Source organism: Strix uralensis, chromosome 2, assembly GCF_047716275.1.
Source record: "Strix uralensis isolate ZFMK-TIS-50842 chromosome 2, bStrUra1, whole genome shotgun sequence".
NCBI lineage: Eukaryota > Metazoa > Chordata > Aves > Strigiformes > Strigidae > Strix > Strix uralensis.
The window spans coordinates 54,100,860-54,123,737 of record NC_133973.1 but is presented as its reverse complement, the minus strand read 5'-3'; the positions used below and the strand labels follow the sequence as shown (position 1 = coordinate 54,123,737).

Sequence of the window (22,878 nt, the reverse complement as noted above, 5' to 3'; positions counted from 1 at the left end):
TCCATCTGTTTATTAGCCTGTATGAAGGTATCTAGGGTACTTTCTTGCAAGTAGAAGTTATAAGGAGACCTTAAGGAGTTTGCTTAAATCCCTTTGAGCTGATGTGTTGAGGTAGTGTTCTGGACTTCTCGGACCTGTATGTTTTTGCTCCCTCCTGTTTTGTCTTCCCTCTTCCCACCCTTAAACTGTGGTTAATTTGATTCAGTGCAGTGGTACTGATCAGACATGCTTATGCTACCCTTCACACCAGCAAGCTAGGCCCTTCGAGAAACTTGCATTCCTTGTCAGCTCATCTTCAATTCACATGTAGATGTCACACACAGAAGCCTCAGGCCTCACAGCATCTCAGACATTCAGGCAGGGTTAGTGGGATTTCTGAAATGTCACTTTTTGAATTGAAACAATAGCTTAACATTTCATCTCAAACTGCATGTAACAAGTTTAATGCTGTTTAGACCGGCATGTTTTACCGAGGTTAACATGAAATCATAAAGGTATTTTTTCTTAAGCCGATCAGTATTTAATTTTGTGTCTTGAAGTGGATCCAGGACTCGATGGAAATAGATGAAGAAAAAGAAGATAAGGAGGGGGCAAAATCTGAGAACAGCAAAGCTGAAGATGATGTAAAGGATGCTACTCCAAATCCATTAGAAAAATACATGAGAATAATTCAGCAGAGCAGAGAGCAGGAACTGGCAAACAAGGTGATTATTCTTAAAACTGGGTTCCCGAAATATTATTGACTGAATTTGTGTCTTGCTAAGTATGCTTAGAATGAAAACAATATTCTCATTTTTTCATGATTCTTTCTCTTCATTCAGAAGCTTTATGTAACAACCTGCAGAGATGAGTGTCTGGATTTGTATTGCAAAAATGTGTTGATTCAAAAGAAAAAAAACTGAAAACTTTCATCTAGAAGGGTTTTTGTTCTGGTGTCCTGCGGAAGAGGGGGTTGGTTTGTTTTTTAGGTACTAGGACAGTATTTAAATTTAAATGTCCTCAATTTTTAGTTTAAACTGTGTTTAAGCACAGCTTGATTCCATACAGGTCAGTTTGTGTTCCACTAACACAACTGATAATTTATTCTGGCAGAATGGAAAATTTGGCCTTAAAGAACGGGTATGTACATGGGTGAACATCACTCTGATGAAGGAATGCAGCATACTTTTGTTCAGACATTATCCAAACTGGTTTTCCAAAGTGTCATTATTATAGATGCAATGTAGTATTTGTAGAAATAGGTTGGCTCCTTCAGAAGATTTTTATTTTCAGGTAGGTGCCTTAAAATACAGATACTATTATTAGAGTCACTTAAACCTTAAGAACAACTTATAGAAAGTGTATTTTTCTGATTGCCAGGATTTAAAAAAAGAAGAAATAGGAGAAGTATCACTTACAGAGGGACTTATATCTAATGGAAAGGATGACAGGTAAGGCTGATTTATTACTATTAATCATTTCTATTACTCCATATTAATTGTTACCGCGTGAATTATGGTTGACATCTGTCTCCTTAAAAAGCAAAATAAACTAGTAATCAAAAGCAACTGTGTTGGAAAAATTAGGATCCCTCCAGTTCTTATGCAGGTAAGTTGTGCAGTGTGTGGCATTCAGACCTGGGAACAGCATCTGATGATCTGTTCAATAGCTGTGGCAATTAGAACTTCTTATCTGCCACTGAGGAGCATCTGGGTTCCTTCACAGTGAGCTGAAGTAAGAGGGATTCTTCTTGGGTAACGACCCTGTGACTGACCTCATAGCTAGTCTGTTACTAGCACTGAATTTAACTTTGACTTGTCAGTAGCATGGTGGGCTTTTAACAAAGTAGTTCACACACTTTTTTCAGAGATTTTTGGCTGCCTGTACCGAGTTAGCACAGCTGGGGCATTTCCTCTGGGTCTCTCCAGACATGGATAAATAAGGATATGTAGTTTTTAGTTGCTTGAGAGGAAAAAAACCCCACAACCCTCTATCAAATATTTCACTTTATTTGAAGATGTAGAAATGAAAATATATATAAGCAAAAAATATGGAGCACTTAAAAAAAATTAAATGGTCACTCTAACTGTAGTAATGATTCAGTATTATCTGTGCCATTAAAGTGCTGTTTTACATACCAGGCCATACCCTGGTGCTCCTGAGCTGGTACCTGTGCTGTGTTCTCTTCACTGGGTAAGCGCTACAAAAGTAGTAGATAGACAGTGCTGTGTTTTGAGAGATACAAGATGGCTTTCTGACAACGAAGGCCCAAATCCTTACCCTTAAAGGCTTGCTTGTTTCCTTCAGTTCACTGAAACAGCAAGAGAACTGCAGCATAGGCACTCTCTCAACTTTCTTTTTAAAATAAGTATTAATATTTCAGATTTAAGATAAGAAACTACTTTGGACTCATACCACTTTCTTTCCCTCCCTTATCTCCTTAATACAGTGCTACAGGCATTTCTCATGAAGACGTGGATGAAAACTTCTGGTGAACAATAGCTACTGATTTTTTTTTTTTCAATAAAATGTCTTTAAAGAAGCCTTCTGCCTGTAAAAAGTTGTAATAAATGTCAGGCACCAAGATTTCAGGCTGAATAACTATAAATTAATAAAGCTGATTTTGAGTTGTCTCATGACTTCAGTCACTGACTTCATAGAGTGAGCCCTGATGTGTTATTAATCCAGAAGGAGGCCCTTGAGGGGGGTGAGAGAGAGGATGAAGCAGTGCCAAGAAACGAAAGGGTATGTTGAGGTAGATTGGCTTTGGCACTGAATTCCTATAAACTCTGGCAGCTTTCCAAGTGGTGCCCCCCCACCCCCTTCCCCTGCAACTGTTCCGATGTGTAGGTTGAAGTGAGAGTGTGTGGCTAACAGAAAATTCAGTCGTCATCACCTGTTTTTTGAAGGTGTCCCGTGGAGCCCTGTGGTTTCAGAGAGAGGATGTGACAAACCCAAACTGACGTGCCCCTTTTACTGCCCTGGCAGGAGCAAACACTTTTAAAAGCAGCCTTATCTTGTGTATCACCTTGTTGGTATGAACCGGCCCAGAATGGAGAGATTCAAATAAAAATGCTATTTAACTCATCTTTATTTAAGCTTTGTATTTTGTAGGTAATTATAGGCAAGATCATTAAACTTTATTTACAGTATAAAATACAGTATTTTTTATCAATGAAGTAATTTTGGGTGGCAGCATATATTACAACTTGCACTGCGTTTGAGGCTGCTCATCTTGACCTAACTACAAGAACATGAAGCCAAGTTTGACAGGATTTAGGGGCAGAAAACGAAGCGCCGTCTTGAATTCATTCGATGTTGAATCATGATGTACCAAAACGGTGACAGCAATGAACTTTGCTTTTAGAAATCAAGCTAAAATGTGATTTGGGGGCCAGTCTAATTTCGGATGCTGCTTAATTTGGTGTTGCAGCGATGCTGGCATTTACTTACAAAATTTCTGGGGGACTCCTTCTGTTTGACGTCCAGAACAGGACGGGTAGTGCTTGTTGCATTATGCTGGCCTGGAACAACTACCGATACTTCACGCTAGAAACACTCGCTGACTTACCATGCTGAAGCGCACACCTACAGGGCCTCCCTCCCCCCTACAGGAGCCAAGGGAGAGGTACTACTGAACAAAACAAAAGTGTTTAACTTCAGATAGAGACATAAAGCACAGAGATGCGCTCGTATGGAGGAGCTGTAGGTCTGTTTTCAAATAAGCATACACAAGTGTTGGCTATTATCTACAAATATTTATTTTAACACTTGGATGTAACTACAGGAAGCCCTTGGCACTGATAGAAAATATTGATTCACTGTTAGGTTACAAAAATTTATACATAGCAAAATTTAATGCTCTTTACATAAAAATATTAGACTACTTAAACAAAACTTCAAAAACTCCCAGTAATAGCTACACTGAATTAGAAAAGAATTAGGCTTTAAGACACTGCCTCCATTATTACCCTTATGCAAACACTGGGCTAGAACATCACCTGCATTGCTGTAGAAATGTCTCCTTCATGCAACAGGTAAGAACATACACTAGGCTATTTTGTCATATTTGCTCTACATTGATCAACTTTGCCCCTTTTTTGAAACTGTCAAATTAGACTTCAATATTTAACAAAAAAAAATAATTTGAAGTTAATACCCCCCAAAATGCCTTTTCTCTTAATACTGACTCGAAGAAATTTGTGCTTCCTTTTGATTTATATTCAGCAAACAGTCAAAACTATCAAACCACACGTCAGCTTAACATGGGTATGACTTGAATATTTAATTTTTTTCAAATGACTGATGTACTTTACTTTTTTCCCCCAACATTTATATATATATATCATATAGAACAAACACCAAATATACCATCACTAATACTCAAGATATCACTGAATGCTTCTGAAAAAAAACATTAATTAGAAGGCAGACTTCTATGGGAAATGACTTTTAAAATGGCACCAGTTTGTTTTTTTTCTGAACACCACGTTTTCTTAATGTTCTAATTTGTAAAAAGGAAAACACAGAAGCACTGACTATAAATTTGCTAAGCACCAAGATAGAGAAAGGTGGACATCCTGTATTCTGTTTTATGGCTGTAATTTTTATTGTTTGTGTAAAACTCTGCAAACTTTCTCATCCGCTCATTTGGAATAGTCAGATCAGTGTCATTTTAATAAGGTAACACTTTTCACTTACTTAAATGTAGGATAATGGTCTCCTGCCACTATATAAATGCTAAGACATTTATAGAAAATAAATATTAAGGCAAAGCTGACATTTATTTTCAAAGAAGGGGATCATTATCCAGATCCAGGGATCTACATTCCATTAAATAGTTATTAAAAAGATTAAAACTTGGGACAGCTGCTCAACACTCATGTAAGCACAGGAGCGTGACTGCTCCATCATAAAAAAAAGTGTGGCACAAAAGCTGAGTGCTGTTCCTGCGGCCCATGGAAAGAGCGTTCGGAGACGGCCCTGTTGCAGCTTAGGAACTGCTGCAACTGTGCTGTCACGTAAGCACAAGCTGTCAGAAATCCTGGCCGGCCACAGTTTCATTTGGTATATAAACTGAGATGCTAAACCACACGTCATACACGTGCCTTTGCCTAAGGTCTGTTCAGAGATCTACTGCCTGCTGGTTTGGAGCACCTGCCACGGTTTTAGTGCAGGACATCATGCTGTAGAATATGGCAAATATTAAATACCAAAAGTCTCGAAGAAGAATAATTTGGTCACTTATTGTGAAGTGTTGCCTTTTAAAATGCCTGGAATAAAACCTCCATTCTCTGTATGAAAGGATGGAAGATTACCCGTGGGAAGATTTCCCTATGAAAGTGTTCCAGGAGCTGGAATGTGAAGCTTTTGCACTTCTCTCTAATTTTGTTTGGTAGACACACATCTGTACTGCAGAGCAGCTATTTGTTGATTTGTCAGAGCTACAGAATTCTTCTGCTGAATTACTGTGGCAAACATTTATGTGTAAGAATTGAGTTGCTCTTTTGACCGAGACTGGATATCCTGAAGCTCCTGCTCTTCTTTTGCTTTGATATCTTGGTAGGCCTGCATTTTGCTTGCATCCTTTAAGTAGGCCCAGTTAGAAGACAGTATCATGAGGAAGTGGATCTGGAAGAGAAGGGTGAGCATGATGGCTAGTGAGCATGTCAAGAGGCAAAGCAAGCTGCTAGTTAGATTAATAGACGCTCTTTAAAATAACGACCAAAAAAAAAGTTATTCTACGTTAATAAGCATTCTGTTATTAAAATGAGCACAGAGGCTATTTTCAAAGATCTCTAGAATTGGGCATGCTAACATTTCAGTTGGTTATTCACAATTTAGAGAAAGTTAGTATAACAGGAATGAGCTACAGAGTTGTATGGATCAATTAAAATGCAGAATGGGGGGGAGCAGGAAAAAAAAGTTTTGTACGTGGCAATTTATGTAATCTGTAAACTACGCGGTGCTCAGAAGAACTGCTTTCTAAGGTTGTGGTGTTGATGCATATCCAAGCCCAGATCCCAGTAGGTCTTTTCCCCCAACAAGCAGATGAGAATTCCACCCTCCCCCTGGAAAAAGCCTGAAACTGTAAACAGTTTTATTTACGTGAACAAGGCTACATTAACATATTGAAAATTTAAACAACAAAACATGAGTCCAAAACTAAGCAAAAGCATGCAATCTCTGGGTTAAGAAGTCTTAATCGTATATTTTTATAACTACTTTTTAAACTTCCATTGTCCAACCTCAGCTGAAGAGTTTTATATCATATATAGCAACCGGTTCTTTTTTATTATTATTGTTGTGTGGACTTTTTCTAGTTTGTGCATTCATCTCTTCCCAACTTCTTTTCGCCATACTTCATGCAAAAAATCTACATCTGAAAACACTGATTCACTTCTCCTTCTTTTTAATCCCAACAGTGTAAAAACGTCTCTATGATCTATGCATGGTTTTGCTTCCCGTGCAGTCATACTTACAGTTTTGAGATCTGGCTACTGAGAAATCAGTTACTAAAGTGCAAGCCATACAAGAGCAGAGCTATTTATACGCTGTTTCTTACTAGTTCAGGGTCCAAAAGAAAGAATGTGATTGTTTTACGCAGAGCTAATACAATGATATATTTCCTTCCAGAGAGAGCGTCATTTGGCAGTTACTTAAAAATTGAGTGAAAGAAAATAATCAACTTCATCATCCGTGCACTGGAAATACAAGCCAACTAATTCACAATACCTGCACTTCTGATTTCTGCCAGAAGAGGCTGGCACTACTTTACTATTCCTTTTCTTTTGTACCATACATGTTTTGTATGCTCAGGGGGGGTTGTATTTGGTATTCAGGATGAAGAATAAATTAATAGTTCTGACCCTGAACTGTTCCAGTATTTGTTTTAGAGATGACTGTTAGAAAGCAAGTGGAGACTTGAAATGGAAACATCCCATCTTCAGAAGGATGATTATAAACACCCCTACAGTAACTGAATCCTCTCAACATGAAACAATAGCCAGATCTCATCCACATCATAGTTCATATACAAGAAGTCATTTTATTAATCTGATAAGCTAAATGATGCTTACTGAAGCTATTTACAATTACTGTAACAAAATTCAGAAAGCTAGACTTTTAGCCTAGGGTGTCAGTGGTATTTCAAGCTACACAATTGCAGCTCTTTTCTGGGCTTATACAATTTAGAATTTAGTGCAGCAATCTTCCCGACTCTTAAACTTCAAAACAGCATAGTTATATGTAGTAGCCATCATGTAGATCAGCTGGTGGAAGAGAACAAAATACAGGAGAGTAAGATACAACAAGGTGACGGCTCAAGCCCACTTGGGCAACTGTCGATACTTTTACAACAGATGTTATTCTGGGCTTCTTCCAGGGTGAAGATGCAAGATAACTAACTTGCCATTTATCTGGAGAGGATAATCTACATACAGACCCAGGGCTATTTCGTCAACAAACCGTGAGTAATACACCTGGATTTGGCTGACATGAGGTTAGAAGCTGGCAGCTAGAGGAAGTGTTAAGACATATGAAGCAAGTCATCTTGTTAACGTCCCTTTTTTCAACTGCTACCTGTAATTGGCATTGCAGAGTTGGACTAGTCAAACTGCCTGGGTCCAGACAGAAAAACCCAAGAGGTTACAAGTGATTGATCAAATAAACTACAAAAATGAAAAGGAATAGTGGACATAAAAACAGAAATAGTGGGTAGAAATAGGATTTTCAAAGGACATGCAAAGAAATTTTTTTTTTTCCTAAAGATGGGGGAGGTGGGTTAAGATGACTTCTTAAAGCAAAAGTTTGGGACCTGCTGACTTGTAATAACCAAACCATAGCAGTAAATAATGGCGATTACAGCTCGCCCTGCTTAATGTCTAGTATCAGTATTTTTAAGACACACAAAACTTAATCGTAAAGCATCTTAAGCCTGCAAGGAACATGTTAGACAATAAAACAACAAAAAATGCTACCCACCAATGCTATGACAGTGGCACCAGCTCCAGCACAAGCCACAATGAACAGGTGGTAAGACATGTAGAACTAGAGAAAAAAACATGTTAAAAACAGTGAAGCAATTGAGGACAGTATAAAATGCATTTCAACTGTTCCAGAGAATAAGGATAATAAAACCATCTTTGCAGCAAGATATTCAATGCTTCAGAAAATAAAAATGGTCTGAAATGATCTTCCATTTCTGGATGACCTAACACAGAATAATTTCAGTGTTGTGTTTAAATCAGTCTCTTCATACTATTAATATTAGTTTCTTCCAAAAACTTTCATCAACTTATTTATTACACAGTGCCCAAGTGACTTGTATGCAAAAGCTGCACACAAGGTTATGCGTCTGTACCTCATTCGTGTTGCAGATGTTCTCTAAAATCGGACCACAGGCTTTGCCAGGTACAGCATTCCAAGGGATAATACCTGAAATACCACAGCAAAAGAAACCACTAATTTTAGCAACCAACACCCGCTTTCTGTTCCTCTCTCATCTTTTCCACCCACTTGCCAGTTGTGTTCCCATTCTGGGCATCCGTGCGTTGACCAGTACAGCTTTGAGTTGGCAGGAGGAATTAAAACAACTCACTCAAGCTTTCTCCTTATAGCGGGGCTTGCTGCCAAGGCATGTTCTCAGATGTGGTTTTCCCATATGGCAGCCAAATGGTTGGTTGGGTTTTTGCACTTCAGGTCCAGTCACATACTGCCTACTCCTCCACTCCGCATTGAAAGGGATAATCTGCATCTCAGAGGTACTTAGCACCTTTCAAGGTAGCATACACTTACTAGATTAAATTCTACTTGAACAAGTAACTACTGTACAAGAGTGTGAATATCAAGCTAGAGGGAAGAATTACAGAAGGATTTTTTCTGTTTTAGTTCCAATAGGTAAAAAAGCATTAAGTGAACACTGCTACAAGAACATTTGGTCTGCCGTACATCATATACTCCCAATTATTTTTCTTACATGATTGAAAATTCGGAAAAGTTGACATGATCTAGGTTTAAATTACCTAAACTTTTAGGCCTGTAACAGATGTAAAGCTTAAGCAAAAGCCATTTGAAACAGGAGAAAACCAGTTTGTCTCCCCCCTACAACTTGCATTTCAAACTCAGCTGGTTGGAATTAGCAACTCTGTAAGGGGCAGATCATTGAAATTATCTCAGGATGGTATGGCTTTCAAAAAAGATTTATATGATTTATTTTAAAGCAGCTTCTCTGCAACTCCAATATATACTTGAAGCCTTTTAGCTACCACCTCCACCCAAAAATGTGAGGATAGTTCAGTGACACAAGTTGCCGCTTAAGGAGCTGCTCTCTCCCATTGCTGATTGAAACCCAAATGATTTTACTGATCAGAGGAACGTCACAGCCCCACATGGCACTCGTACAGCTGTGAAACTGGAAAAGCAGAAAGGCGGAGGAGCACATCTTCTCCCTGCACTCCTAAGCTTTGCTGCTGAAGAAAACGTCTTCCCAGCCTCTTGCTGTCAGTTCCTAAATTAGGATGCAAACATTTAATTGGTTTAGGACTTCTTGCTTTAAAAATCAGTATATGTTATCTTCTCCTACTGGACTTACAGCCTGGACAGGAAAGCAAAACCAAGAGTTCTTACTTTTTCAACGCTGAATCCGTTTTCTTAGCTTTGAATGACTTAGTCCAAAGAAAGAAACATTCCTAGAAAATGCTAGCTAAACTGAAGCCAAAAGTAATGGTGACAAAAGCTCTTCTGCACAAGGGAAGCTGAAAAGATTAACGTCAGGAAAAATTCACCTTGAGGAATGAACTACTTGAAAAGCCTGACCCTGTTTTAAGCTATTGTCCCACTCCTCTGCTACCTGCACCCCCCTCGGATTTCTGTGTCCCATCAGAAAGCGGTATTAATTCATTAATAGTTAAGGCAGACTCATGATTGCAGGTTTTTGGTCTTCTAACTGAAAGTAATTGTTAGATCAAATTTCAGGTGTTAACTTCATATTTAAATGTAAAAACAGCTTTTTGAAAGGAAAGAATATATGCATATGGGTTCAAAAACCAGAATCTGGTTATCTATTTCTCAGCGCTGTTTCTAAGCAGTTTATTTTGAGGCTGATCTATTTTTAAACGTAATATTATAGTATTGGAAAGCGCTACAAAATCATTTTAGATAAATGACTTGGCAGTTCAGTTAAATTGATTGCATCTGGAAAGAGATCTGAATTAATTAGAAAAGTAATAGCACATTCAGAGATACAAGATGCTTTTGCATTTGGTTCATTTGATAAGGCTGAGACAAAACTACTGAAGACAGACCAAGGAGAAAGGATAAAGCATTTAATCGGGATTAAAATGAGTACCGTATTGCCTGATATCCACGCAGATCTGGTCCCCTGGAACTGTCACATTTGTCTGAAGAGATTTGATGACTTCGCAAGTTGACCATATGTTATAGAACATAAAGACAGGCACAGCAGAGAAGCCAAAGACCCCAAGCCAGGCCACTCCAAGCACATAGGTGAGGAAAACAAACTGGGCAGAGAAAACACAAGCACTTCGCATTTATTCTTTGACAAGAGTACCTGAATTTTCCTTAAAAATGCTTCAAAATAATCTTTAAGCATACTTTCAGAAATCAAGTAATAAAAAATGTGATTTCCAAGCACAAATAAAACCAGTATTCTCATTGCTTGCAAATACTTTGGTAGTTTAAGTGCTACTGAGAAAGTAATTTGGACATTTCCTTTTTCGTAAGCCTGCCTGAGTAAACAGCTTGCCCTACTGAAAGAACAGTCCATTAATTTCTCAAGATTCTCAGCTAGGCAGGGATGCTGGTTGCAGGCTGAACCCAATAAAATTCCAACAGAAATCAATTTAAGGAGTTTTTTTAAATTAACTGTAACATACTAGCATTTCTATACAGCTTGCAAAAATAGAGTGAATCGATGTTGACAGAGCTCTCCCACACTCCCTGACTTATTGAAATCAGTTCTGAATGTAACATTTGAGAATACCTATTTTTTAAAACATACCGTGACCGTTACAGCAGATCAGAAAGATTCAATTGATCTAATACACATTGCCAGGAAGAAAAATAGTGACTTCACCTTAGAGAATCATGGATTTTCCATTGAAATTTGCCGGTTTGGGTTTGCTCTTTTAAAAAATATTACGTATGGCACTCATTGCTTTGGAAATCTCCAGCTTCTCCCTCCCACTGGACCTCTTCCCTTTTCTTCTAAGTTTTATGGTGAAACAGTAGCTCTGGCATTAGTTCCTAGCTGCCTCCTCCTGGTGAGACTAGGATTTGGATCCTACTTGGAAAGCGGGGGAAATGCTGTTACATCTTGTGTCTTCCCTTTTCACTTCCCTTTCCACCCTTTTTACTTCCCTTTCCACCAACTAGGTGGACTGGAAAGGCTTTACTTCCAGTAAAACACTGATGCAGTACTACCTCACTTGAAAGTTGTGTGCCAGAGAAGAACAGCAAGGATGGGAAAGGCTCTGAGGAGGGAGGTTGTCTCACCCAAAACTGACAGACTGAACAAATGCTGCAGTGGTGGAAGTTTGCATCCTCACAGGTGTTTGTCCAGACATGCTGAATAACACTGCATCCGTTACAGCAAAGACTGAGCAACTGGTTAGGTTTCATAGTCGATGAAGGTGGTGTGTGTGGGGAGGTGGAAGTACTTGCAAAACTAAGGCCCGTGTAATAACCAGGAAAAAACCCACTCACTCTCACATTTAATGCAGTAACTGTGAGGAAATGGCTATTCTGCATTACCACAGCCAACACCAATAATTTAGGACAGTTGGAAGTCTGTCTTCTGTAATAACCTTATGCAAGATGGAAGTGACTGCCTTTCAGGACCTCGCTAAGTAATGTAACAGAGGAGGAAGCAGAGGAGCTCTTCATCAAAGAGGCAAAAAACCCCACTGTATGTCTAAAAGCTTGTTGTCCGTACCCATCTGCAGCCACTAGTCTGTTAATATACTGTATCTCCTCTCAAACATTGTTCCAACCCCGGTGTTTTAAGCAGCTCTACCACTACACAGCGGCATACAGGCATTTTTACGCCATGACTGTCACCACTAGACACTGATGTGTCTTAACAGAGCTCCAAGCCGTTACTCAGCTGCTAAATTCTCTCCTTCATTATGTGGACAAATATGGGCAAACATGAAAACACACTTTTCTGTCATATTTCCATGTGTCACACTGGTATTTGTATAAGCAGCTGACAATCACGTGCCTGCAACTACTCAACTGCACAAGCAATTGTCTGCACTAATGAGATGCACGTATGTGTATGTTTCTACTATATTTTGGATCTTTGAAACACTGCTTTAGATCTAATTTTGCTTGTCTGTGAAGATCATACTTGCTAGAAAAAGAGTGAGCGAATAGCTGCTTAACTGGAAAATGATCGGATGTCTTATTTTTATTAGCTCTTGAAAAATTCCGTAAGTATCCAACTGCACAGTGGAAAATTGTTAAGTCTCTTGAAAATAAACATGCATCTCCTTTGTATTTAACCAGCTGAAAGTACATATTTTTTAAGTACAGGATATAGACTGTATATTAAAATGCAACAATCACATCAAAAGCCTCTTCTCTTTTCACCCACACTTTCCCGTGGGCGATCTGTCATACCGCTTAGCTTCCTCCATAACTACGAGCTCTGAATTCAGATTTTCAGAAATAGCTTTGAAATCCTGTCTCAGAAACATAGTTATGTTTCTGTTCTTGCAGAGTGTGCCCTAGGGGGCAACATGGGTGAGAATCTGAAGTTTTATTTTTAGTTAAACTTTGTTTAAAGTTTTGTTCTAATACAGAAGTATATAGAAGGGAAAATGGCTTGTAACTTTAAGGCTTTAAGTGTTTCAGCTTTGTGAAAAAGACTCACTATTATATCTGTATGCCTTCTGCCATCTGCAAAAGCAAGACAGCAATACTTGTTTCAAGTGCAAAGATGTCGCGAAGCTTCATTCATTACTGTTTGTCTGAAGGATGCAGATATCCTCAAGCAGAATTGACTACAGAAGTCAGAGGCATTACAGTTTGTTATTTAAATAACTCTGCAAACCACAGCCATTTTACAATATGCCTTTAAGCATCACTAGTGTGCTCCATGTTTAAAAGCACAGATTTCATTTTGTCTCACGTTGAGTGTTTTAAAATTAGCAGTCTCTGATTAACTTAGTTTAGACCAGTGGGTTCAGCTTTATGACAGGGGAGGCCACAGCAGCACCTCAACAGTCCATCTGCAGAATTTGGATTTGACTAAACATCCTCGAAGTTCAAAGAAGGACCAGCAACAGGAATTGACTCTGACCACCCATAAAACTTAAACAAAGAAGGCAGCAATAATATTGTTCAAAAACACAGGACATCAAACCGAGCCCAACAGGTTTTAGCAAGCAAAGACTGCTGTTCCCATTTCTGATGCTACTCACCATTCCACTGATGCAGCGGCCACAAGCTGTCGTTTTGAACTCTCCATGCAGCTCCTTCACAGCACTTGTTGTATAAAAACCTTCTGCCAAAAGGATTATTCCATATAAGAAGAAAAATGATGCAATGCCATAAATTACATATTGCATTAGCTGTATTCTAAAATGGAAAAGAAAAAAGATATAATTAGATTTCAGTCCTATAAAAACAAAGCCAGCCCTCCCAACTCATAATAGGTATGAGGTAACTCCTTTTCTAGAAATATAGTTCAAGGCTTCTTAATGCATTTTAAGCAAGCAGGCTGCAGGAGAGCACTGGCATGACTATCCTGCTTCTACAGGTAAGCAACACCGATGTGCAACAGTCTTGCATCTGCTTGAGCATTGCCTGTTTGTGCTGCAGTTCTTACACTGACTGGTATTAGTCACCAGCTTGAAGCCATAATTTCATGCCTCCACTATGGAGACTTTTTCTTCCTATTATTGATCCTGACACCTAACTCGGGGAATGTCTGACAGGGACAACACAGGGCTTTGAAATGGCAAAGGCTGGAGCTGAACTACCAAACTCCACGGTGATTCCTTTGGCTTAGGGAAAGGAAACAGTCCCTGAAATTCACTGTTTCCACCTGTAAAATCCAGTTAATATACCTTTGCAAAAATTTGTAAATTCAGTGATACTTGTCTGATACAAAGGGGTCGGTTGTGCATGCAAACTGGCAGGTCTATGTCCACAAGCATATAAATGGAGTCAGTGATGAAAGAAAAGAAAAAAAGGAGAATTAAGTGTGTTGTGTTGGACCTTGACACCAAAGTCTTCAAATGTCCTAAAAGCTGTGTCTTTGAGGCAAGTAAGCAAAACACGCATTCCTTGTTTGTCGCCAGTGCACCCCTGTGTGCGCAGTGCCCACAAGCATGTGCCACGTGGGCCCCCTCTTCACAGATGTGCGGGGCCTGCCCAGGGACCCCTCCCAGAGCCTTGGTGGCTTTCAGAAGGTTTCGGCTGCCATTCCTTGCGTCACTCCTCTGCCCTGAGATGAAGACGTCTCCAAGGGCTGGCCGAACGCTGTGCCTGAGGTCAGTGCTGGCCCATGGTAAGCAGCGGGCAAGAGGCCAAACCCAGACCCAGTCAGCATCCCAACGCCGGTGTGCAGTCGTCGTGAATCACAACCTGTGCAAAATTCCTCACTGTCGCCAGACAAAAGCCTTTCCACAGCCTGGCAGCTCAGCTGGAGGAGCCGCATAAGGCCCAGCACGTTCAGACCACCTGAGTGTCCCTCAGTGTCAGGGGGAATGAAAGGCTCGTGCCAGCGGGGCTGGGTGCTGAGTGTGGGCCCTGGCACAAGCCTCCAGACCTTCCTCTGGTTTCACGGAGAAACCTCGGGAACACAAAAGCCCTGAATATTTCATCGGTGGTTATTTCGAAAGGCTACGGTTGCAAAGACAAACATTTAAGCTCTTTCCAGACTTTTCTCTTTTTTTTTCTCATTTGTACAGTAACAGTCCACCACCTTCTGGGGGGAATGGAGAGAACGCTTCCCTGTTATTCCTGTCATCCCTTCAAACTTTGTGTCACCAACAAACACTAAATCTACCCTCTTTCACATTAAAATAATTACTCCTTGTTCTGTCACTAGAGGCCCTAGTGAAAAGCGTTTCTCCATCTTTCTTGTAAGATCTTTAAGTACTGGAAGGCCACTATAAGGTCTCCCTGGAGCCTTCTCCAGGCTGAACAACCCCAACTCTCTTGGCCTGTCCTCACAGGAGAGGTGTTCCATCTCTCCCACCATTTTTGTGGCCCTCCTCTAGGCCCACTCCAACAGGCCCATGTCTGTCTTGTATTGGGGACCCCAGAGCTGGATATAGTAACTCCAGGTGGGGTCTCAGGAGAGCAGAGCGGAGGGGGAGAATCACCTCCCTCGACCTGCTGACCACACGTCTCTTGATGCAGCCCAGGACACGGCTGGCTTTCTGGGCTGTGAGCGCACACTGCTGGCTCATGTCCAATTCATCCCCCAGTCTGTATTGATACTGAGCATTGCCCTGACCCAGGTGCAGAACCTTGCTTGAATCTCATGAGGTTTGCAGGGGCCCACTCCTCAAGGCTGCCAAGGTCCCCCTGGATGGCATCCCTTCCCTCAAGTGAACTAACCGCACCACTCAGCTTGGTGTCATCTGCAAACTTGCTGAGGTTGCACTCAGTCCCACCGTCCATGGGACTGTTGAAGATATTAAATGGTATTGGTCCCAATATAAACAGGTTAAGCAGGATACACACTCTGGTTCTTTGTGCATGAACACCAAAAAACCACTGAGTGCTGTTGGACAAACAAGCAACCTAATACTCAGGCATAGAGACTGAGGATTCTACTCATTTAGCGTGAGGGTGTTATGAGGAATAATGGAAATGGGAGGGCATACTTACACTTCACTCAGCAAAGCATGGTCGCTGACAGTCGTGGAGAAGTGCTGCTCGAGGATAGACACAGTTCCCGTGAGTGCCACATGGCCACAGCCACAAAACAACGCTACCCCCGAGAAGCAGAGAATGGTTGCCACGAGTGAAGCATATGGCACTCCTCCTAGGCACTTAATGCAACATTCAAAGCAACCTAAGCAGAAGAGAGAAAGCAAAAGAAATGTTATAAGCAAAAAGCAAATTATGAGGAAAAGAATATCCATCCTCCACTTGGTAAAAGCCACAGGCACTAGAAGGCCTAGGTAATGACATGCTAAGCAAAAATCTATAGGTGGTGCAAGACAGCGTCACCCTCTACAGCAGTAACCTACAGATCTGTTGGTATGGACTCAAAGCCCAGAAAAAGTGGGCTCAGTGCTGCTATCTTTACAGGACCAAGAGGAGATGAAGAGACAGCCTAGGAAATGGAAGAAGGAAAAAAAAAAAAAAAATAATCACTTGTCTAAGGTGATCCATTGCGATTCAGCTGCTCATACAGAGCTCACCACATTTCAGCATTACTAATGGCAGGAGCACCAGCTACGCTGGCACCATTTAGGCAGCCAGAGAAGCAAATACTCAAGACAATGAAGCATTTTGGAAAAGTAAGAGATACTTTGCAATTTCATTGGAAGAGGAACATGTTTAGGTCTGCAGAACGTAACTACTCTACACTCTCCCATGACTCCCGACTATCTTTCTGTATCAATCCATACGAGGTTATAGGGATACAGATATTTTAAGAACAGAAAAACTGAATGGGGGCCAAAGAGTAGCAATTTTTATCAGCAGCAGTGAGATGAAGCTGTATTACACAGACAATACATTTCCAGCTTTACAGGATACACTGGATTTACAGTGATCCCTGAATACAATTCTGCAGTATCATAATCATAGTTTTAATGAAATGTATTGTTTAAGCAGTCTGAGTTAACAAAACACCCCCCCAGAACTGCTGGTCTACAAACACTGTAATAAGGAGGTTGCAGCTGAATTGCCAGGTTCCTCCCGACCGCGTGGCCTGAAAACCCATCTGCTTGCAGAGCTGGGAAATGTAAATCGGAAACAAACACAGCTTTTAACTGCGCTATAATGGCAATGGCAATCCATACCAATTCATTACTTCAGGGTGATGGCATTAAGCTGTCTCCATTAACGTGCATTTCATACAACTGCACAAAACACAAGCCATTAAGACAACACTTAATGGAGCGACCAGCATTGCACGTCGCAGGAACAGCCCATTGCTTCTACAGGAAGGTGCTAAATGGACAAAGCATTTGAAGGCAGGGAGACAGCTGGTGAACGTGTACATCACATCCCATCTTCCCACCCCAAAAATTCCTCATAAAGATCAGCGAGTCTCCATCCGCCACATGAGGCAAGTTTATTTTTATCCCCCTCCCTTTCCCACTAATGAATGAGTTGCAGAGCAGGCACTTCCATGAAGCACTGGGGAATAATATGCATCCGATAATTGAAAGCTTTCCCATTTCATAAGTAGGAAACGCTTCTTTTAGAGAGTCACTAGCAAGTGTCCTAGTCAGGCTTAAGCAGCTATCACCACCGAAATGACTTATGAAACACCACTTCACTAACTGCAGACAAGATTTAATTGTACAGAAACAAGCCTGGGAAGCTTTTATAGTCAAGCCCACAGCTGGAGTCCACTCAGTAGGAACTATCTTCGTGACAAAAATACTGCCGAATGAACAAACACTGCAGCTTAGCAGTGATGGGGCAAACAAAATCCAAATGCACGCTATCAGAGGAAATCATCTCTGCGTTTCATTTTATCGCAGAGGTCCAGAGTTGAGTTCAGACATCAGACCTTGCAGAACAATCCTCTGCTTTGGGGAATCTGCCTGAATGCAGCTCACAAGCCACGCGCCAGATGCACCGGCAGTCATACACGTGAGGCTGGCTCGCCTCCGCAGCATCTGCTCCTGGGTCAGGCCCAAACCTCCGAGAGTTAATCCAAGAAACGCTTGCACCTGGTGCAGGATTAGCGGTAAAGGATTATCCAAGAGTAACCACACTCTGATCCAGCAGGCAATGCTCACACGTGGCTACAGCCCAGCACAAAACAAATGGCTTTTTGGGCCGCACTCCTAAAGGAGAAGGCGACTAAATGCTAGATCATTGCTTGGTGTGGAGGAGGTTGATCACCTAATCATGCTGATCCACAGATTGCTTCGCAGAAGGATCCCATCAAAGATAAGAAAAAAAAACAACTGGAAGCAACACCAAGGGACTGACAAGGTCCAGAAGAAAAGCTGCTGATTTCAAAAAATGGGAGCAGGCTGCTTGACAAAACTAAAAATTGGTGTAGATGCAGGACTGATGATTAAGATCCCCCAACTAGGTACCTGCCCTCCGTACCCCACACCACACAGCCAGCTTTCTAGGCCTCTGGCAGAACATTCGCCCTGGAGAGTTTGTTGGATCCCTCACCCAAACACATGACAGTATCTGCCACTAATCCACAGACCCTTGAACACAAGCCAACATTGGCAAACCCCCTCTCACCTCCCTGTGACTGCCAGCTGCACATAGCATCTTTGTGGCCATACTCTTTATGGCTTCCTCTACAGCTCAAGTAAAAGGCATCACAATATTTCAGTGGCTTTCATTTTATCAGTGCAGACCACGGCCAAGGGACGCCCTAAGAGATGTCTAAAGCAACCATACTGCTTTGAGCAAGGCAGAGAAAACTGCCCAAACATGTAACTGCAGAAACCATCCACCCCCACACCAAGACTAAGGCAGGAAGCAGAGGGACTTCAGTTCACAGGGAAAAAGCGTGCTGCCAGCTTGCAAGCACAGAAGCATCCCAAACCAGCACATTTCCAAGAGACTGCATCCATCCATACATAGCCATTCTGCACCCAAATTGACAGCAGAGCTGCACAGTCTCCTGCCAGAGGGTAACTAACTGCGGGGCACCACCTCATCACGGTGCTGGGGCTGCCAGACCCGCTCCCAGATCCCACTGTGAACACTCTTTTAGATCAGCTTAAATCCATGTCTGGCCTGAGCAATATAGCTGGTTTTATAATTTGGTTTTAAAGCAAGCCTAGAACAGTACTGCCAAGAGCAGCTTTCAAAACCAGCTAAAATTTGAAGCTCATCAAACACTAAGATATGCTTACCAAGCTTCCCAAACAAGCACTGAAGCAAATCAGAGGATTTCTGGAAAAAAATGAAAGCTTTCCAGGAAACCTGCTTTATGATCCTTCTCTGTAACCCCAAGTCAGCAAGTATCTTCATACAGTAGAACTGAAAGCCCATGATGATGTTTGTCTAGTTTATGTTCACAAAATAACTTGCTAACGCACTGATGACAACTGCAGGCTGAAGGCCTATGAACTCAAGCTGACAAAAATAATAGTATTAAAATAAGTTTAGTTCCAATTCTCTGCTAGTTTTTACTTTCCATATGGCCAACATGCTAAACTTTTCAGCTGTATATCCACTTTCAACACAACAGTGTAAAATGATTTAAATATGAAACTGTACAGCACAAACATCACTGCATCTCCCCTTTCAATGGCCGTTTTGTGCGAAGCATCACTAGAACCTTTTGTGCAACTCAGCAGAATAAAAACATTTTTTGTCCTCAGGCTGGCGAGCAGCAGTTGCCATGGAGGCAGGTTAATAACAGCCCAATGATTTGCCCAGAGCTGCCTGTGATCTTGGCTACAGATTTAACACACTCTCAGAAGGAGGCCAGCTAAAACAAGGACTGAGATTATTCTCTAGGGAATGAATGCCACTAAACACACACACACACACACAAATATTCTTGCTAAAGGACGAAAATAAAGAAAAGAGAAAAAACAGGAACCGGCTATTCTTTTCATCTCCTGGAAACTATCAGTCACAGGAAACTGCTAAAGGATGAACCTACATATGTACACAAATCAGTAATTGGTTGCTTAATGTATGAAGAACAATTATACAATTTACGCAGCAGTGTACAGGCTATTGCATATAGGCAGAGGCTTAGCCATTCAATTTCCCATGTCAAACGGCAATTGTGTGGCTAAACCTTCTTTGGTACTTTAGGTATGGCTTTAAGATTTAAACTCAGAAAAGCAAGGTAATGCAGAATTAATGGAAAGTGGTCTTAAAAACAAAAGCAATTCTCAGACTCTAACTCATCCTACTAAGGTCAAGATGGACTGGAATGACAAAATCTGTCCTTCAGAAATGACAAAAGACAATGTAATGGCATCAGGTAGCCGTCTTGAGTATTCCCAGGGCTTACTCTAGGAAGTTCACACATCAGCTCTTGAAGCCCAGACTTGAAAAGCTGAGACAGACACATGTTCACAAAGCCATCCCTCAAAGCAAAGCATGGAAAACATGGTGTAAGGGAAGGGTGTCCAGACCTCCTGGACAGAAAACCAGCCTGTCCTCTAATGTCCCAAACTTCTCAATGTATCTCAGGTGCAAACCATTTATCCCATAGTCAAGGTCACTATGGAACGACAAAACCAAGAAACAAACCTGAAAGGAGGTTTAAAAAACTCTCCATTTCAGGGAGATAAACCTCCAGGCTCCCACGGTCATTTTCTGAGTTAGTTCCCACTTTCTTTTCCCTAGAAGTTTCATTTCTTCCCCTCCCATAAATCTGTCTTGCTGTTCTGAAAGATGAAGCGATGGGCCCCATTTTTTCTCATCACTTACTTCCTGTAATTGTATAATGCATTTTTAGAAATCCTGGCACGTTGGACAGCTGTCCAGTTAATATGTGGTAGAAATTACATGGCACGTTCCACCACAGAACCATGACCTCTGCTGGCTTCAGCACCACAGCTCAAGGACCACGTGTGGAGGAACTGTTTTAACAGAAAGAAGGTTGCAAGAGACCCAAGCAAAGAAAAAACACTAGACACCATCTTAAATGAAAGCACCAGATAACGTCTTAAATGCAGCCATCGTATGTATATCGGGCTCATTATTACACATCCATGGGAGCCTGGTGTCGAGAGCATTACTCACAATTCACAAATAAATGTAACTCAATACTTTACATTCACCTCTTGTTTCCCCAGTGCTGAAGATTACCCAATACCAAGTGGGCATAATACCATCAGAGTCCTAAACTACGATGGATCTTTGTCAGAAAATTAACTTTATATCAATGAAAGCAAATGCCAATTTTACTTTCTGCCACCTACTGTACATTTAAAATACCCATTCTGAATGGCTTATACATGCTAGGATGTACATTTTCGTATCTTACAGCATGATTGATGGCTATGGGGGAAGCAGTGAGGGATGCGGGAATACACTAATACCTCAGAAGCAAAAACAGAATTTACCTCCTTCTTCCCTGTGTGAGATTAAGCCTGGCAGTAAGATAACTTTACTTCTCACATCTATTGCCCACACAAGCAGTCAAGTGTCAGTGGCAACAGTACAATAAGATAAAACATATAATCTTACAAGGGTAAGTTTAAAGCATGTGACAAATTTCTCTCCACACTTTAATAGGGGCACTAAAATAAAAAGTCTGCATGTTAAATCACTTGGAAGTCTTTCCTGAAGCTCTATCCTTACCTATTCCTGTTCATTTTAAATTTTGATGATTTACAGAACATGACACAAAGCTAAAATCTCTGTTATTAATTACAATAAATGCTCACTCACCACACTTTTGGATTAAGTACATTAAACAGACTAAGTGATGAGCTCAAATAGAGAAAATCCTTTATTTTCCTCCCACAAACCTCTTAAAGCTCTGCCACAGAAAACTTCCTTTCAAGTTCAACCTTTCCTAATTTTGTCATTTTGTCCTCCTCAAATCAGAAGTTGTGGAATTAACTTATACTGAAAATGAACTCTTCACGAGAGCCAGAAAACTTAATGGAGGGTACTTTAGTCTAGCCAGATCAATAATCTCCCCCCTGCATTCACATCCCCCTCTTCCAGAGTTGTTAATCAATAAATACTCCTTCCTAGCCAGCACAGTATCTGTGATGGAGAACACATTACCTTTAGAGACTACAGCCATCAAGGGCTGCTATGAAGTATCAGACCTGAAATCCAGCAAAACCACCCTCTCATCCTTCACAGTGGCTAGCACAAGATGCTTCATTCAAGTGAAACACAGCGAGATTCTGGGTAGTCTGATCTGTGTAGTAAGTCTCATCCCAATCTCTACTATTTCCTTTCTGAAGGTTATCAGCATTAATTGCAACTTCTCCAGATATTCTTGATACATATATGAGATATTTGGATTCAGCACTGTCATACAGCTAGTTCACCACTTCCGAGAAGGTATTTATTCTCTGTTATCAGTTTTAAGCCTGCCATCTTTAAACTTCATTAGATGCTTCCATATTCTTGTGTAGCAGAGAACTAAAAATCCTTGCTCGTGCCTCCTGTGCTGGAACTGGCACAGAGAAACCAGGAGAACTGGTGTACACTAAGAACAAGCATCTCCCAGCCTGGAAGCATCATTAGCAAACTCCTTTTTAAATCCACAAGGTACCAAGTATCTCTGTGGTACTGTATGAGAAACAATAATAAGCTGCTCCTCAATACCCCAGCAAAAATACAGTAAACATAGGTTTGAAACCAAGCACATTTTTTTCTAACATGATTAACAACAAAAAAAAAGCCAACCAAAAAATCACCCTTGCAGAGGTTATCGATGTGCACCAACAGCAAAAGCTAAACTTTTTTCCTTTTACAAAGTAAACATGATGTTCAAACTGGAGAAAAGGATGTTTTACCGAGGCAAGATTTGCCTCTTCTGGATGCTGTTAAATGACACAGAGAAGACTCTAAGACAGATAGCAGTAAATATAACCTCCTTTTTTTCTTCAAATCTGAGGCCCAAACCAGTACTTCTTCTAGAAAAAAAATTTGCATTCCCACTGCAGGAATCAAACCTGTTTTATGCAAGGACAGATGATCTGAATGTCTTTTCCAGGCCTTATCTAATTTGTCTTCTTCAAATTTATTGAAATACACACACTCCCCATC

The 22,878-nt window shown here is 40.9% G+C and overlaps 2 protein-coding genes across 15 annotated transcripts in view; one reads left to right on the top strand and one right to left on the bottom strand.

Moving 5' to 3' along the window:
• Positions 1 to 2,611, top strand: part of OFD1 (OFD1 centriole and centriolar satellite protein) — a 34,078-nt gene extending 31,467 nt beyond the window's left edge. For all 6 annotated transcript variants that reach the window (XM_074858759.1, XM_074858760.1, XM_074858761.1 and 3 more), the window contains 3 exons: positions 540 to 704; positions 1,360 to 1,430; positions 2,429 to 2,611. In XM_074858759.1, the coding sequence (XP_074714860.1) occupies positions 540 to 704; positions 1,360 to 1,430; positions 2,429 to 2,474 (282 nt within the window). In that variant the 3' untranslated portion in view covers positions 2,475 to 2,611. The remainder of the gene's footprint in view (positions 1 to 539; positions 705 to 1,359; positions 1,431 to 2,428) is intronic.
• Positions 2,612 to 3,052: 441 nt separating this feature from the next.
• GPM6B (glycoprotein M6B) overlaps positions 3,053 to 22,878 on the bottom strand; it is a 113,512-nt gene continuing 93,686 nt past the window's right edge. For 6 of the 9 annotated variants that reach the window (XM_074858776.1, XM_074858782.1, XM_074858777.1 and 3 more), the window contains 6 exons: positions 15,847 to 16,033; positions 13,425 to 13,581; positions 10,328 to 10,499; positions 8,342 to 8,415; positions 7,963 to 8,028; positions 3,053 to 5,610 (listed from right to left, as the gene is read on the bottom strand). In XM_074858776.1, the coding sequence (XP_074714877.1) occupies positions 5,461 to 5,610; positions 7,963 to 8,028; positions 8,342 to 8,415; positions 10,328 to 10,499; positions 13,425 to 13,581; positions 15,847 to 16,033 (806 nt within the window). In that variant the 3' untranslated portion in view covers positions 3,053 to 5,460. Of the gene's footprint in view, positions 7,251 to 7,962; positions 8,029 to 8,341; positions 8,416 to 10,327; positions 10,500 to 13,424; positions 13,582 to 15,846; positions 16,034 to 22,878 lie in introns of all 9 variants that reach the window. The other 3 variants (XM_074858778.1, XM_074858783.1, XM_074858786.1) reach the window with 1 other exon arrangement.